This window comes from Heterodontus francisci, chromosome 26, assembly GCF_036365525.1.
Source record: "Heterodontus francisci isolate sHetFra1 chromosome 26, sHetFra1.hap1, whole genome shotgun sequence".
Taxonomy (NCBI): Eukaryota; Metazoa; Chordata; class Chondrichthyes; order Heterodontiformes; family Heterodontidae; genus Heterodontus; species Heterodontus francisci.
Genome location: NC_090396.1, coordinates 63,009,093 through 63,028,043, shown reverse-complemented (window position 1 = coordinate 63,028,043; position 18,951 = coordinate 63,009,093). Strand labels below are relative to the sequence as shown.

The window sequence follows — 18,951 nt, the reverse complement described above, 5'->3', positions numbered from 1 at the left end:
ACTTTCTAATCTGCTCTGCTGCAGGCACAGGGAACACACAAAGCCCAGCTGTTCGTATTATTATATTGATCATTCAGCATCCTAAGGATTATTTATCAAAGTGTGCTCATTACAGATTTGAAACAATATTCAGTGCATCACAGTTCCTAGCTAGCTAAATTTTAGCTGCAGATCAGAACAGATCCTAGGACAACGTAATTACATGTATACATACATGCTTGAAAAATACTTTGAATTTTTATTATCTCTAGATACAGATTAGACAACGATAAGAGCTTTTAACAGGAGGCAACACTAGTAGAACTAAGCATAGGAGAGGGTGAAGGCAAGAGATAAGCAGAGGTTCACTGTGATAACTGCTATTCAAAATAGAAACTTTTTCATATATTTGGAGGATAAAATTTGGAAAAAATCAACAAATTAAATGAGTGCAACCAAATTGCTCAATTTTGAAGGTGAAAGAAAACTCCCAAATGAAACAAAACACACGTTCTCCCCACAGCCCTGCACATTATTCCTTTTCAGATAACAATCCAATTCCCTCTTGAATGCCTCAGGTGAACCTGCCTCCACCACACTCTCAGGCAGTGCATTCCAGATCCTAACCACTCACTGCGTGAAAAGGTTTTTCCTCGCGTCGCCATTGCTTCTTTTGCTAATTATGTTAAATCTGTGCCCTCTGGTTCTCCATCCTTCCACCAATTGGAACAATTTTTCCCTATCCACTCCGTCCAGACCCCACAAGATTTTGAACACCTCTACAAAATCTCCTCTCAACCCTCTCTTCTCTAAGGAAAATAGTCCCAATTTGTCCAACCTATCTACGTAACTGAAATTCCTCATTCCTGGAAGCATACTCGTGAATCTTTTCTGCACCCTCTCTAACGCCTTCACATCCTTCCTAAAGGCCTGGATCCACTACTCCAACGGAGGTTGAAACAGTGTTTTATACAAGTTTAACATAACTTCCTTGTTTTTGTATGCTATGCCCGTATTGATAAAGCCTTGCATGCTGTATGCTTTATTAACCACTCTCTCAACTTGCCCTGCCACCTTCAATGATTTACGCACATATACACCCAGGTCCCTTTGCTCCTGCACCCTCTTTAGAATTGCACCCTTTATTTTATATTCTTTTCCTTCATTCTTTCCACCAAAACGAATCACTTCACACTTTGCATTAAATTTTATCTGCCACTTGTCCGCTCATTCCATCAATCTGTCTATGTCCTTTTGAGGTTCTACACTATCCTCCTCACAGTTCACAATACTTCCAAGTTTCGTATCATCCACACATTTTGAAATTGTGCCCTGTATATCAAGATCTAGGTCACAAATACATATCAGGAAGAGCAGGGGTCCAAACATTTACCCCTGGGGAACTCCACTATAAAGCTTCCTCAGTCCAAAAAACAACCATTAAGCACTACTCTGTTTCCTGTCACTCAGCCAATCTTGCATCCATGTTGCTAGTGTCCCTTTTATTCTATGGGCTCTAAATTTGTTGGCAAGCCTATTATGTGCCATTTTATCAAATGCCTTTTGGAAATCCATGTCCATCAACAGCATTACCCTCATCAACCCTCTGTTACCTCATCAAAAAATTCAAGCAAGTTAAACATGATTTGCCCTTAAATTTGTGTTGGCTTTCCTTAATTACCCTATATTTGTCCAAGTGACAATTAATTTTGTCCCAATTTATCATTTCTAGAAGCTTCCCCACCACCAAGGTTTGCAGCTCAGGCACTAAACTTATTAATCTGTCCTATAGGCTATTCACATATTTACAGATTATCACTTCCTGCAAATGAAAAGTAATAACCAAGTCCCATTCACCCACTACCCCTGTGCTCGCTGACCTACACTGGGTCCCGGTTAAGCAACACCTCCGTTCTAAAATTCTCGTGTTTGTTTTCAAATCCCTCCATAGCTTTGCTCCTCTTTATCTCTAATCTCCTCCAACCCCACAACCTTCAGATATATCCACTCATCTAATTCTGGATTCTTGAGCATCCCTGATTTTACTGGCTCCACCATTGGCAGCCGTGCCTTCAGCTGCCCAGGCCCTAAGCTCCAGCATTCCCCTCCTAAAATTCTACACTTCTCTTTCCCCCTTTAAGATGCTCCTTAAAACCTTCCTCTTTGATCAAGCTTTTGGCCATCTTCCCTAATATCTCATGTAGCTGTGTGTCAAATTGCACTTTATAAAGCTCCTGTGAAGCATCATGAGGTCATAGAGTTATACAGCACAGAAACAGGCCCTTCGGCCCACCGTGTCTGTGCCGGCCATCCACCCAACTGTTTTATTATGTTAAAGACGCTACATAAATACAAGTTGCCATAACAGCTTTGTCATTTCCCCCGACCATAACTCTCACTTTCAACACAACTTCACAACCTATTCACATTTTTCAAATTCTGGCTCAACAAGGTCGTCATTGAAGATGGAGAGGCTAGCAACTTTCGAGTGGGGAGAATCTTCCAGTAGTGGAAATCCTCATTCCACATGCCAAGGAAAAAAAATACCATGTCACAGTCACCCTTTGGATAGGGATTATTTATTGTTATAACTGGCAATAAGACAGCTTTTCGATCTCAAATGCAATAACTTGTGACACATTTATACTGCTGGTATGCCCCTCAAAGGCAGCTCCATTGACTATCATGTGGCACTGCTGCCTTAGGAAGCTCAGGAAACCACCCAAAGGGAGCTTCTTTCCACAGTGCCTATGGGGCTAGCAACATGGCCAATGGCTAGTTAAATTAAATTGCACTTTGTCACAGACTTGTTTCTTTTGTCTCCTCAGATTAAAACAGTGTGTGCCTTTAAGACAGTTAAAAACAGTGCACCTTTGAGAGAAAGTTCTGAAATTTCTAAGGCACAGTGTGCCAGAAGCTGCACTTGTTACCCTAGGTGAAAGCAGAATAGAGAGGGGTCACATGGTATAATGTTTCCACTTAACTGTGTGTAAAACTGGCAAAAATCAGCCTGAACCAATTAGTTTTGAGACACTCACCAATGAGGCATGCTACTGAAGAGAAGAAAGCTGCCTATTTTCTCAGTAAAAATTCTACAGGGAGCTACGGGCTGAGTTAATTGCCTAAAGAAAAAAAAGCCTTCATCTTTCAAGAGACTGTTCATATCGCTGAAGGAACTGTTGATGCCTACTGCAGCCAAAGAGTTGAATGCCTATTAAGAACAGACAACTCCATCAAATCCATGTGGAAGACTTCGAGTGGCCTTTGACTATTTCCATATTAGAATACCTCAGCCATCAGGAAGACAACCCACAAAGATTTATTTTTTATTCTTAAGCAGCTACTTTTTAAAAACACCACTTTTAAAAACCGGTTAACTACTGTTATTTTTGAATGTATCTGTGAATGGGAGAGTTAGATTAAAATAAGTTATAAGGTCTTTAGACATAGGTTTATCGTAATAGTGTTTAAGATTTAGTTTTAGTAAATAGTTAAGTTGTTGTTGCCTGAAGATACCTGGTTTGGTCTGTTTTATTTCGGGTGTTACTAGTCTGTTTAATTTGGCTGTTTTCCGGTTGGGTGGAGTGAAGGGACTGAATTGACAGTGCGTTGCTCCCGCCTCGGTCATAACAACTTAAAAAATATGCATTTTGCATAGCACCTGTTACTATCTCAGGGCATCACAAAGCTCTTTACAGCCTTTTTGTCTTCCAAGTGTCGTCACTGTTGTAAGAAACGCGGAAGCCAATTTTCACACAGGAAGCTCCCATGAACAGCAATAAAATAAACAACATGTTTTTGGTGATCATTGAAGGATAAATGTTGGCTAAGACATGGGGAGAATGCCCCTGCTCTTCTTTGAATAGTGCCATGGGATGATTTACGTCCACCTGAGAGGGCAGTCAGGGTCTTCAATAAGTGGCTCATCTGAAAAATGGTACCTATAACAGTGCAGCATTCCCTCAATATCACACAAAAGTGCCAGGCTAGATTACATGCTCGAGCCTCTGGAATGGGACTTTAACCCAAGCCTTCTGACTCAGAGGGCAGAGTGTTACCACTGAGCCATGGCTGACAACTTACTGATGTCATCATGTTTTCTAACTACTAGTGGACTGAACACCTCAAGCCATTAATCTGTCCTGAACATAGCATGACACTGCAGCAGAACATATTGTAAATTATGATATTGCGATATACTTTTATCTTTGATCATTACCAGATTTTCTTGCACTGATTATTCACCTAAAACACAAATCTTGGGCTTATAACACATACACATTTCCCCAAGACCAAGTGTGTTTACTGTTTTAATTTCAATCAGTGTCTTTTGCTGTCACTAGGCCATGGAATCCCACAATGCACTCTATGCCCGGAGCAAACAAGCCAATAATTCCTATGCAAAGCAAATATTCATGAGGAAGAAATAAATTTGCTTAATTGGCATACTTGTGGCTCTTCAACTTCACAGTCAATTCTGGAAGCTAGCAGAAGTTTCAAGCTTTGCAGCAGAACCCTGCGTTCATAGAATATTTTTCTATAAATAAATTGCAAGACTATGAAATATGCATTGCTTCAGCTGAATACTGCTTCTCAGAGGAAATTATGAGTACTTTATGTTTCATCAAACACACAATGCAAAAGTAATCAAATGCATTCTATTTCCAGAGAGGATCTGATGCTTAATACTAGATTACTGGAACAGTATGATTCATGCATCATTGTTCATTATGGAATTGATCAAACCCATTTTTCAAAGAAAACACCCTTTATTAATTGGGGTTTAAACATAATGGAAATTCAATATCAGAATACAATCAGACTTTTCACAAATATCAGTATTCACAAGAAAAATTAAGGGCAAGAAACAGCCATTTGACCATCTAACCTCAACCCTCAAGTATCTTAATCTCATCCATCTTTGCACCTACTTACAATTGAACATCTCTAATGTTTTTTTTCTCTGAAATCAGCTATCTTAGCATAAACCAAGGATTAAACCTGTAACATCATGGTCTAAGTGCCCATCCATCAGTCATCAGGAGAAGAATCTATCATTGGTCTATAAGATCAGAGTTAAGAGTTATGCAGAATTGGTACACACTTAATCTGAAGGTTGGTTATATGTCATGTAAATAAGTTTTAATATTATGGATAACTTCTTAACTAAGCTTCACAACTGGAGCTCTAAAATCCTAGGCTTCCCCACCCCGACACCTATTGTGTTGCAGTTTCGATCAAACCACTGTCCAGTTTTCAGCAAAATAGATTTATAAAGTTATGGGATAGTGCTTTACAGATAATGTAGTCACTGTTGTAAAATTAGGAAATGAGGAAGCCAATTTCCACATAGAAAGCTCCCACAAACAGCAATGTGATCTTGACCATATAATCCGGTTTTAGGTGTTATTTGAGGGATAAATAATGTCCAGCACCTAAGAACTCCTCTTCGTGGGATCTTTTACATCCAATGGAGAGGGACAACAGGTCATGGTTTAACATCTCATCCAAAAAATGACACCTTTGATAGTGCTGCACCCCTCAGTGGTGCACTAAAGACCAGCCTAGATTGTGTGCTCAAGTCTCTGGACTGAGGCGCAAACCCACGATCTTCTGACTCAAGGGAGAGTCCTACCACTGAACCAAGGCTGACACCTTATAAAATTTAGCAAAATTTGAATAAGAGAGATTTGAGAAAAAGGCTATTGCAAAATCACTCCAATTTATTAGGATCATAGGTCATAATTTGTAACTCTAAAGTGCTCCTGTGCAAACAGCAGGCCCAAAATGGAAAAGATAGCATTAACCTTATAAGCATATAGCACTGATCAACATAGCAAACGTTACCATCATGATTCATATTTGCTTCCTATACACTATTTTTAACAAAATGCAACTCAAAAATCTGAGAGTTACTGTTACGACCAGGTGAGAAAGAAGTCTAGGGTTCCCTTTCAGCCTTCACCTGGTCTTACGGCAACAGAGTTTTATTTTTAAACACACTGTGGTTTACGCTCCCCCTTGGTGAATCCTTGTTCACCATTTTCCAATTATAAGGCAAACAACAGTACAAACAGGCTTTCTTAGGTTTAAAGAAGAAAAGTTAAATTTATTAAACTTAAACTCTAATTCAGTTGATGCCTACGGATATACGACGCGCCCACGCTAGCATGCATATGCGATTCACACATGCAAATAATCAGAAAAGAGAAGAAATAAAGTGGAAAAGTTTGAGGCAAAATCTGAAGAGTTTTTGTTATGGGTCTTCGAGCTTACTGTAGAGTCCTTGATGCAGGTAGATCTTGCTTTTCGTTGGGCCCCAGTATTCTTCTTAAACCTTGTTCGCTGTAGGAGAGTTTTCTCTCTTGGGGTTCTTGTGGCTTCAGTGGATTCAGAAGCTTGTGAGAAAGAGATGGGAGCAGGCAGAAAGGAAAGGTTGTGGCAAACCAGCCAGGAGAGATCTTCTCAGTCCAGGAGTATTCTGCTTTCTGCCCAAATGGTTTGTACAAATTCAAAAAACTTAGGTTGCCCAGCAGGTTAGTCATGTGACTAGCTGGTTTGACCATGTCCGTTTGTGTATTCGGCTATCTTAGCAGTCAACCTGGAATGCGAGCTCCCCCACCTTCAACATCTGGTGATCAAAAGTCCATTGTGGGTTGAATGGGTCAGGGAATGGCTGCTTTGTCCTTCCAAACACTGTTAATATACAAATATCTTTTCCAGCCACGACTGATCTGCTTAAGACCTTTTTTCACTGCAGTAACAGCTTAAAATTAATGTTCATCACAAAATTAATGTGCCTCATTCTTGGCAGGTGGGGGCCTAGCATGACAGTTACAAGAAATTAAAATATGACAGGCTGTAAAACTGTAATGAAACTAGGTCAGCCGAAGGCTTAAACAATGCTCAGCATATTAATTATTGGATGCCATTCTTTCCTCTGCACCTCTCGTTTGCAGTCAAATGCTAGTTCTCTATATCCACTGTACAGAACAAATTTGAATTACAACATCCATATCAGTATAACACAGAAGAAACAGAGAGACTTGCATTTATACAGTGCCTTTTACAACCTCAGAAATTCCAAAGCCCTTTTCAGCAAATGAATAATTTTCAAAGTGTAGTCCCTGTTGCAATGGAGGAAACACATCAGCCAATTTAAGAACAGCAAGCTCCCACAAAGAGCAACGTGATAATGACTAGATATTGACAGAGATAAATATTGGACTGGAAACTGGAATGACTCCACTGCTTTGCCTCAAGATACAGGCACGTATCTTTTACGCCCACCTGAGAGTGCATGAGGCCGCGGTTTAACATCTCATCCTCTGACAGTGCAGCACTCCCTCACTACTGCACTGGAGTGCAAGCCTAGACTTTTGTGCTCAAGTCTCTGGAGTGGGACTTGAATCCACAACCTTCTGACTCAGAGGTAAGAGTGCTACCCACTGAGCCACGCCTGACACGTACCCATGAAATTACACTCCAGCAAGGAATCTATGTCATCAGTACAAGAGGACAGAAAATTGGCAAAGAGGAAGTCAGCAGAAGATAGGAAAAAATGCCATCACTAAATGTTCTCGTCGTCTATACCGTAGCAAAACTGACTTCAAGATTGTACAATGCAAAATGAAACCAAACTTAAAAGGATAAATGCACAAAGGTTTCTCATTATTTTATCATGAAGTTAAATAAAGTATAAACCTTTTGAGTTGGGCATGTTTTTCATATATATTATGCAAATATATTAGGGTAATAGAATAGTTTTTATCCTGGATACTGAATTAAAGGACACTGGTGACTGAATACAATTAATAGCCGCACAGCACCTACAATTAGAGCTTTCCAATTTAAATGAGACTTTCTCCCACTCAGAACAAATTAAAACATCCATCAAACCACTACTTAGAGCAGCTTTTGATGGCAGTCCATAGATTATAAACGTTAGAAAAATGTCTTAACTGTAGTCATTTTATCTTAATGTCAAAGAAAGGTGGATGTCATGTTTCATTCATTAAGGTTAAAGTATAGAATTCTATACCCTGGACATGTGCAATAATGTGAGGAATGTTTGTCTCTACTCTTTTGAGTACAAGAAAGTTGTCATTTGGTAGTAAAGGGTTCAAGGTGTATTTGAATTATTGAGGAAGTACAATATTAAGGGAACCAAAGCATAACATTTCACCTCCACAATCACCAATATCATATACATGAAATTGATGAGAACCAAGCATGAATCTCCTGCACAACGTTATATGACCGACGTAATGTTTTAAATGTAACCGCTTTCCACTAATTTGAAAACAGTCGCACTGCAATTTCCAATATGATGCACTTGAGTAAATACACTTTAAGCTCTCAAACTAGTTTTCCTTCACATGTTATTATCTAGGAACCATCCAAATAGTGTAGCAAGGTGACCAAGAGATTCTCTGCAATACAGTAACCAAAATCGGACTCTGATGACAGAGCTCACTGAATGCAATTAACAGCTAGGCAGAATACCAATAAAATTCAAAATCTGTCCTTTGCTCATGAAATTCAATGAATTTTAGGAGAGGCATTTTGTATTAAAATTAGTTTAGTTGATTAGGTTTTTGACCGAAGAAATATAAGGTATTCATTGAATATGCAGAGTTCCAAAACTAATGTGAGTTTTATTCTTCACCATCTTCCAGTGTCAGATATAAATAATAATGAAAAACAAAATGAAAAGAAAAAAAATTAAATCCTTTTTAATTCCCCATTTCTCCCCTATTTTCCAAATATCCCACCATTGTGCCTTTGAGAATCATGGGGATTGTCTTTTTTAAGAAACAAAGCAAGGGGGAATCTACCAGCAGAAAATGTATTTACTTAAAGCAATAACAATACTGATAGAGATGGATGGGGGGCGGGCGGGAAAGAGGGGAAATTAGCATGGAGATAGGAGCAGTTGCTGACCCACAGCGATCCCTCTAAATGAACAAAAATGAAATTGTAAAAATCGTTGAACCGCCCTGGGTTAATGACTATCAGCAATAATTAGCTCCCTTGCGTGTAGGGGCAATCCCAATCATGTCATAAGGACTCACTGCATAAATTTTTAAAAAAAGAGAGTATATTACATGTCTTTCCAACAGATTTTAAGAGTTACGATGGCTAAGATTTTCTCGAAAGAGCTTCTTACCTTTTCCCACAAGAGGTCCTTTCATCTTATCTTTTACAATTGTCTGACTAACTGGTGTTAATCAGCACAGTAAAGACAAAGGAAAGCAACAGCATCATTAAAATCAGGATTCTTACTCCCCTTCATCAGCAGCTACAAACATGAGTATTACTTCCCATACAAAAGCTGAAAAATTCCAGAACAGTGAAGAACCAACTTTTATCAGGAGATACACAGTATCAACTTTAACACAGCTAACACAACAACCACCTATAATAAAAACTAAAGAAAAACGAGATCATAAAAGGCAGCATCCACGTTTAGCTGAAAGGAACCGATCATCTTTTCCTCTTCTATCCAGAGCTCTTGAACTTGATGCCGCCTCGCAAATTGTTATCTTTCTTTCCCACAACAACCCATTTCAATCTCTACAATCTGCCACAACACCTAAACAGCCCTAACCAAAGTCATAAATGAGGATGCAGTATGCCTCCTTGTTCTCTCTGCTACCTTCAGAACAGTGAACATCGTCATTCTCCACCAATGCTTTTTGCCGCATTGTCCAACTCAATGGGATTGCCTTCAATGGATTTCACTCTTACCTATCCAATCAGAGATAGAACATCGCAAGTAATAACTTCTCGTCCCGGCCAGGCATTATTGCCTCTGGACTACCCCCAAGGATCTATCCTTGGCTGCCTTCTTTTTTCTCATCTGCAAATATGGGGTCAGCTTCCACGTGTACACTTGATAACCTCCGCAGCATCACCCACCTGCGACTGAAACTTTCATCCACAACTTTGTCACCAGACAAATATTCCAATGCTCTCCCAGCTGGCCTCCCATCTTCCACCCTCAGTAAATTTAAGCTCATCATAAACTCTGCTGCCTGTATACTAATTCGCACCAAGTCCAGTTAGGCCATCGCCATTGTTCATTGACCTATACTGGCTTCATGTCCAGCAATGCCTCGATTTTAAAATAAGGGTGAGAATGTTCAAATCCCTCCATGGTCTCGACCCACCCTAACTTTCTGACCTCAAGATAACGATGTTCCACCAACACTGGTCTTTGCACAGCTCCAATTTCCATCGCCTCACCATTGGCAGCATGTCCTTGACTGGTTAGCCCTAAGCTCTAGAATTCCCTCTCTAAGCCATTCTGCTTCTACCCCTCTACACTCTTAAGTCACCCCTTAAAACCTACCTCTTTGGCCAAGTTTTTGGTCACTTGTCCCAATTATCTCTGTGGTTCGGTGTCAAATTTTGGCCAATAACGTTGTGAAGCACCTTGGGACATTTTACAATGTTAAAGACACAATATAAATGCAAATCTTTGGTGCGTGCACTGCATGGCCTCTGCCACACAATGGTGGCTATGCCTACAGGTGTCAAGGCCGCACACTCTGGAATTCCCTCCCTTAGCTCCTACAATACTCCACTTCCCTTTCCTCTTCTAAGGCCCAACTTAAAGCTCACCTCTGTTCAAGCCTTCAAACACCCCTGCTACTATCTCCTCCTTGGTGGCTCAGCACCCATTTTTGTCTTATTGCACTTCCATGAAATGTCTTGGAACTTTTTAAAATCAACTGCTCCCTTTCTATTTAATGCATTCCAACTCTATCCAAACTGCAAGTTACCAGAAAGGGAAAAATATCCCTATTTTGGAATGAAAGGCAAGGGAGAAGAAATATAACAGCCAAGCATAAGGAAATGTAATTCCACACATAGTACCCCAAACGTCTGCGTCCATCTTATTGCCCAGGTTTTCACCTGTCCAACATCACTGCTCTAATAACTATTGCTATCTCTCTTTGAGCCAATTTCTTATCCACATCTTACCAACAATATCCAATGCTTTTGTGTAAGAGTCTTTCAAGCGAAACTTAATTGAAACCTTTATGGAAATCAAGGGTACACTACATCCCAATAGCATTGTGAGTGTACCTACACCACAAGGACTGCAGCAGTTTAAGGCAACGACTCACCACCATATCAATGGCACTTAGTGATGGCCAATGAATGTTGGCCTTGCCAGCACTGCCCACAACCCATTCACAAATGAAAAAAATCAATTGGAAGCTCCCCTGTATTCAACAACCCACCCCCCCCCCCCCCCCACCCCCCTCCTAACTGTCAGCTTCATACTTCATACACTTTGCCCTTATTCTCCCTAAACTATCCAAGCCAAGGGGATTGGTTAGATTTCAGTCCATTTAATCCATCAGAAAACCTCTGCCTTACAGACTTCAAAAGCCTGTCAGATATTTGATACACTACAAAAGTTGGGGGAAAATTACAGTATGGGCAAGAATGGAGGGATTCTAGAAACTCCTTTTCATTTTCCATGTTCAATAATTAGACGACACATTGGAATAGAAATCAGATTATAAAACAGTGCAGCTCCCCTTTGACATACATTCTAGAAGAGGAAGGTATTCAAGCTTCCTAAAAAATGGGAGTTATAGACTGAACAAACAACTGGCCCAAAAAAAAAATGAAGGATGGAATGCTGAGGCTGCATTGAAGCAAACGGATATTAGCATAAAAAACTGGAGCCAATTTATGCAAATCAACGATTTCAAAAGTTCACAATAAATGCTGAAATATTGGAGTGCAATGACCCATATATACTGTTTTCTGAATAGGAGGCATAAAATATTACACAGCTGTTAACATAGGGTGCTGAGCATGTAATACCCTGATTTTTGTGCATCATTCTAATCCAATTCACAAATACTACAAAAGTAAAATTTTGTAATTCTAGAAAGTTATACATTACTTTTGGAACTGCCATGAAAGTCAATAAATATGTTGTTTGTGAGCTATGTAAATAATGGTCGTCTTTCATTTAGATTAATTGTGTCTTAGTGTCTTATGCTCAAAATAAAAATGTCTTTTTCTGATTTTCTTTGAATTTACCCTAGTTTCTGGCCTCAGATTCCACTCCTGATATCCTCTTTGGATGTGAATAATAAAAATAAAAAACATTTAAAAACTAACTTTAAAGATCTTTAAAGATTCGGTAAACATCAACAGTAGTTCATGACTCAACAACAGAGAATTGCACCAAGTTCATTGTTTATTCTCAGTAGAAGTGCTATAATAAAAAGTAATGGCATAAGGGTGAGAATTAAGTCCAACTACTTATATTGCAATTTTTTTAATACATTTCAAACCAAAAAACTATATTTTTTGGCCGTAAACTGAACACATTTCATTTTTGGTGGGCGGTAGCGAACATTAAAAGAGCATACATACCTCTAACTCCTGTTCCCTCTGTAATGCAAACTGCTTAAATGACTTCACTATGATACCAGCATTTGAGCAGTCATACACAAATATAGAGGGGCTGCCCATCCAAGTTTGAAGGTCATAAATGGAAAGAGGAATATACTGGGTATAGTTCTGTTATGAAAGGGAAAAAAACACAATTAGTTGCAAGAAGAAAACCTATGCTTCTCTTCTATTTTCACTTCATAGCAAAGTTGTTTGTTTTTTTTTGCAAGTTCCACTCTCATGACAAACACAGAACTGCTTATACTGCAGCAATACCTCATCATTCAACACATTTGTTAAGCATAATTACCTCTAAAACTCACCCAAACAGTACTTTTATCAAGAGAAATCAGAATGAATTTAAAAGCCCTTGTAAACTAGACTTTCAATTTTACAACTTTAGGATAGCAAAATTCATAACTGCATGAACATAACTTGAATTTTTTTTTAATTCATGATATTAAAGTTAAGAATTTTATTCCTAAAGTTGTAAAGGTTAATCAAAACAGTTAATGCCCCTCAATTTTTTTCTATTAATTCCTAGGGTGACAGTGTCACTGATATGGCCAGAACTTATTGTCCATTCCTAATTACACCGTTATTCATCCTTTGAGGCAAAGATGACCATGTCCATCATCTAGGGTGTTTGGCAGGGTTCCAGTGGGTACTAAGGCCGATCAGCGACAAGTAGGCTCCGCTGCAAATAGGACAGGATACAGGCTTCACTTAGGAGCTTTGATATCGACTCCCAGAGTTCTGGGAGAAGTTCGCCCAGCGTCGCTGCACCTGGTGCAACCAATTAAAAAAGTATGCAGCCTTCTAGTTACACTAAGATGGTGGCGGTGGACATCACCAAAATGCTGCAGATGTGTGGTGTTATTCTTTGTGATGGTTTTGATACAACTGAGTGTCAAGCTGGAATACTTCAAAGGGCAGTTAATAATCACTCACTTAGGCATGGAATTGGAGGCACATATAGACCAGACTGGATAAGGACATCAGGTTTCCTTCCTTGAAGGATATTAGTAAACCAATTGGGTTTTCTACAGCAGACAGTTTCATGATCATTTTTACTAACAAACTTTTTCTTTCAATTTCCAATTTTTGTTAAATGGAATTCAAATCCACAAACAATGGTGGGATTTAACCTCGTACTCTCTAGATTATTAGTTCAGGCCTCTGGATTACTTGTCCAATAACACAGCCATTACATTACCCATCCCATAACCAAAAATATATTTCACAGGTTGACAGATATTGGTTTCACTGAAATCCTGATTATGTGAAAAGGTTTCATTATTGTTTAAAAAAAAATCAATTGAATTACGCTGGAAAACAAAATATTGCTGAAACCACTTGCAATCTTGTAGGTATTATAATGCATGGACAATGAATTGCATTAGATGCGACTCAGAAATGGTCATCAATACAGAAAATGCACAAACTTAATTTTCAATTTGGGTCTTTTTTTTAAATACAAAATGGCCCAGTTTGTGAAATCAGGTCACCCACTGCAGGCAAAAGCAAAAATAATTAGTGCACATTGCAAAAAGATGAAACAGACATTCTTTACTCCAGAAGAACTTTTTACATGGTGTGCACAATTTTAAAAGACTTTCAAAATTTACAATCCAACATGGTATTCCTGCCATTTGAGAAAAGGATGCAAGCAAAATCTCAAAAACTTGCTACATATTGTAATTATGATTTGATGTGGAGGACCAAGAAGTCATCGTCCCTCTCATGTTTTTTGCCGCCTTCCAAAAGGTGGGTCATAAAAACAAATTTCTATGTGTGACACCCGATTTGGATGTTGAGTCATTCTACATGAACTGTTTCAACTAAACAGATCCAGCCACATTTTAGCCATTAGGATAACACTGGTTGAATGCCATTTAACTGGGATTACCAGTAAAAAAAAAAGTGACTCCTGACAATGCAGAGCAATTGCAGACATCATTAGTGCGTGCGAACATTTGCCAGCATGTGCACGCTGACATCACCACCTCTCAATAGCCCTGATCGCCGCCTCCATTCCCCCAAACAGTATCCTGCTCCCTCCCGCCATCCCCACCTCAATCGCCACTTTCAATTTTCCACTCTCGACTACTTAGCACTCCCCCCCCCCCCACCCCTGCTGCTTCTCCGGGAGGCAAGGCGGGGAGTGAGTGGCCAAGGGGTGATGGGGCGGCACGGGGAATGGGCGGCTGAGAGGAGGAGGTGGCGAGCGCGCGAGCTGCCGAGGGGATGAGGCGGGGAGTGAGCAGCCAGATGGAGGGGGCGGGGGGAGCGAGCAGACAAGCGCGGGAGGGAGTGACGAAGAGAAGCTGAGATGGCGGGAGGAAGCAGGGTACTCTTCGGGTGGGATGCAGGCAGCGATTGCAGCCATTGAGGGTGTTTGGGGTGAATTTGATTTTTGTGTCAAATTGCACTGCGTCATCTTTGTTACTGGCAGCTGCCCGAGACATCACAGACAGTGACATTTCAGTCGATGAGGCTGCATTTGTGCATGTGCCAGTACTGCACCACCTAGTGGTTGCATTGTCAGCAAACGCAGCCATAAAAAAGGCTGAATAGAATACAATTTTGTACATTAGATTAGATTAGATTAGAGATACAGCACTGAAACAGGCCCTTCGGCCCACCGAGTCTGTGCCGAACATCAACCACCCATTTATACTAATCCTACACTAATCCCATATTCCTACCAAACATCCCCACCTGTCCTTATATTTCCCTACCACCTACCTATACTAGTGACAATTTATAATGGCCAATTTACCTATCAACCTGCAAGTCTTTTGGCTTGTGGGAGGAAACCGGAGCACCCGGAGAAAACCCACGCAAACACAGGGAGAACTTGCAAACTCCACACAGGCAGTACCCGGAATCGAACCCGGGTCCCTGGAGCTGTGAGGCTGCGGTGCTAACCACTGCGCCACTGTGCCGCCCCCTACTACTTACTTATTTCTCTACATCTGCACAAGCAATGATAGTTATTAATGTAATCATCCCCATCAGGACAATGACAGCTTCAGAATTATAACATTAATTGGGTTCAACCAAATTACTATCATGCTACTATGTTTCAGGCTACATTATATGCTTCACAAAGCTAACCTTTAACAAATTTTGCAGCAATGTAACAGATAGTACTTGCGCATTTCCTGAAGTCATCTAAAATTTGGATGATAGCAAAGATGTGCAACCTCTGATCAGGTATATCTGCTAGTTCCCTTGCAGCAGCTTGCTCTTTCTTGAAGTTATTACTTTGGCAAGTTGTCTGTAACCTTCTTTCCTGGTTTGCCAGCAGACCTATTTTCTGCCTTTTGGCTAACATTTTTTTTAATCATTTCAGGATGCGGGTGTTGCTGGCATTTATTGCCTATACCTAAATTGCCCTTGAGGTGTGGTGAGCTGCCTTCTTGGATCTCTGCAGTCCTGTGGTGATTGCAGTACTGCATTATCTGAGGAGTTGTGAATGGAACTGAGGTCTATGCAATCTACAGCAAATATCCCCTGTTCTGACCTTATGATGGAGGAAAGGTCATTGTTGAAGCAGCTGGTTGGGCCTAGGACACTGTGCTGACGAAATCCTGCAATGATGCCTTGGTACAGAGATAAATGGCATTCAACAACCACAACCATCTTTCTTTGTTCTAGGAATGACTTCAGCTAGTGGAGAGTCACCTCCACCTTCACTCCCACGGACTTCAAATTTTACTTGGGCTCTTTAATACCACATTGGCATCAAAGCAGCATTTGACCTTGAAGGTGCTTACACTTTAATTATATTTCCCAAACTTCGACTACCTATATTTCTGTGTTAACTGTTGGATTATTCTGCTCCATGATTCAACATTCTAAATATTTTTCACCCTTCTCCAAACATTGCAAAAAATATTCTATCCTTCAAACACTCAAAATCAACTTTAAAACAGAAGTAAAAAAAAAACTCCCATTTATTTACCTTAACCTATGACCAAAGCATCACTTCAGAAAGCTTAGCCAATCTTTCTTCATGTTAGTATTTCAATGAAAACTTGCATATGTCGGCAAATTGTTATGATTAAAACTGCTATCCCAAAGGTTTGTTAATGAGATTAGCTAAAGAAAAGTTCACTGACTGAGTGAATCAGTCAAGAGGCACTGGAGAGGGTGCAAAAAAGATGGCACCAGAAATGTGAGGTTGTACCCATCAGGAAAGTATGAGTAGGCTGGGTCTCTTTTCTCTTTAAAATTATGAATTGCTTTGATAGAGGAGACAGAGAGAGTAGGGTAGAGCGAAACTAGAAGCCATCAATATGATATAGAAGACAGTCACTAACAAACCAAATAGGAAATTCAGAAGAAATGACTTTACTCAGAGACTGGTGAGAATGTGGAGACGAATAGTATAGATGCATTGAAGGGGAGGCTAGATAAGCACCGAGGGAGAATGGAATAGAGGGATATGCTATAAAATTAGATAAGGAAAGATGGGAGGAAGCTTGAATGGAGCATAAACATTGGCATAGAATAGTTGGGCCTAATGGCCTGTTTCTATGCTGCAAATTCTATGTAATTTATTGAATCTAATTAAACCCTAAGGTCAATTTTGGTTGTCCAACCATCTCTGCAGGTGTTCCACATCTGCACCTAATTAAAAGTTAATGAAGTACAAGCACTGCTGGTAGAACTATCCTCAGGCCCAAATATCTCTGATGGAGTAGAAAAGAAACCATCTCTTGTCTCACTTATGGAATTTCACTCATGCTTGATCAGATTTCAAATACTAGTTTGCCTTATGGTACTATCATGTTTTTTTCAAAAAGCGAACCATTGCATCCAATTTTCTATAGCTTTTTTTAAAAAAAGAAGTGCAAGCTCATACTCAAAAGGAGAGAATTATGTGATATCTTAAGAAACTGAGAAAGATTGGGCAGTAAGCTAGCAAGAAGTCTCATCAATTTAGTCTTAGCAACTTTAAAATCCATCTGGATAACCTCCAGGAAATATTCTGAACATCTATGCAAACTAAATAAATGCAGAAAAACATTAAAGACAATGAGTATAGTTATGAAAGTGCTTCCATTTTTGTTAAATATTTTTGAGGACTCATATCTAAAGTGTGGAAATGGATTCATTTTGGAAGACTGAAGATTTCATAGAGGCTGGACTTGTGGAAAGCTCACTGAAAGGACACAGAGGTCTTGTTTGAAAACAACCTTTACCGGATACCACATGCCTTATGCTCAATAAACAGAAACCCTAGTGACTTGGTGGAGATGTTTACAAAGAAGTGACGTCAAGATTTGTGAAGGTCAGGAGGTGGTTTCACTTCTGAGATATTGTTTTGGTCAGTTAGAGTGTGGACAGTGTTGAAAAACAGTTGGTTTTGTAGCCTGAGAATAAACCCCCAGCCCATCTTTCCTGCACCTATCTCCTCCTTCTCTACCTCTTTGAAAAATGAATTCAGAGTGTGATAATTGAAACCCCTGATACCACATTTCTCCTGGTAAGCCTACTAGATGATTTCTCAACATTCCCAGAATGAACTGCTGCTGAAAAGATCCCAGCGACCCGTCTCTGTATACCCAGATACCAGACCAAAAGGGACAACTGACATCCTTCCATATCTTTTTTTCCTTCAAGAATTAGCAAGTATTTGGCCAAACTATTATTTTTTTGTAAAAGACCTCTGCAGAAAGAATGTCTTTGTTTTTTCGTGCGTGTGTGTGTGTGTGTGTGTGTGTGTGTGTGTGTGTGTGTGTGTGTGTGTGTGTGTGTGTGTGGTATTTAAAAAGGGAGCTTTCATATTTCAATCTGTGTGTTAATGCTTTGCTTCGTTACTGGAGAAGTCTTGTTGAATAATAAACTGATAATTTGGTTGTTTATTAAAGAAACCTGATTGGTGTATTTTATTCTGGGATAAAGAGTAGAGTCCATGATTGACTATCGGCAACTGGGCCAACATTTAAAATATATGTTGTGACCTGTGGAGAAGTGAAACTAGAAAAGACAGTGCAATCCTTCTGCCTTAGTCGTAACAATATGCCATGACAAGACAGTGAGACAAAGCCAGCAATTGTGCATTTCCTGTATTTGAGGGACTAAAATGGAGTTCAGCAAAAGTACGCAAAGTTGCATTGATCCAAATGTGCAAATGCGACTTCTTTCAAAAACACACTGGATTCTGGACTTTAAAAAATTAGGTCAGCTGTATTGGCCCATCATCATCCTTTGAAATATAAAGTTTAAGTTAAGGGATAGGGAATTTGTTGCATCTTTAAACCTCAGAGTACTGAAGCCCATGTATATACCTTTGCATTCATTGTCATCAAACCAAAGTGTAAAATATTCAGCTACTGGCATGACCTCACAGCAACTCATGAGATGACCCCAATTTTTTGGGAATTTTACAGTAGTTCTCAGTTAACCATAACTCCTCTTTACCATTACCAAAAATGCAATATGAAAATTTTTACTTTTAAAACTATGTCCTATTTTTGTAACATGCTACAAAATAGATATCTAAGCTGGAATATAGTACATTTTGGCATTATA

General features: G+C 39.6%; 1 protein-coding gene across 2 annotated transcripts in view; it reads right to left on the bottom strand.

The window, feature by feature from the left end:
• The window catches only part of rptor (regulatory associated protein of MTOR, complex 1), a 464,636-nt gene that overhangs the window by 313,829 nt on the left and 131,856 nt on the right, over window positions 1-18,951 (bottom strand). For both annotated transcript variants that reach the window (XM_068058405.1, XM_068058406.1), the window contains exon 5: window positions 12,388-12,534. In XM_068058405.1, the coding sequence (XP_067914506.1) occupies window positions 12,388-12,534 (147 nt within the window). The remainder of the gene's footprint in view (window positions 1-12,387; window positions 12,535-18,951) is intronic.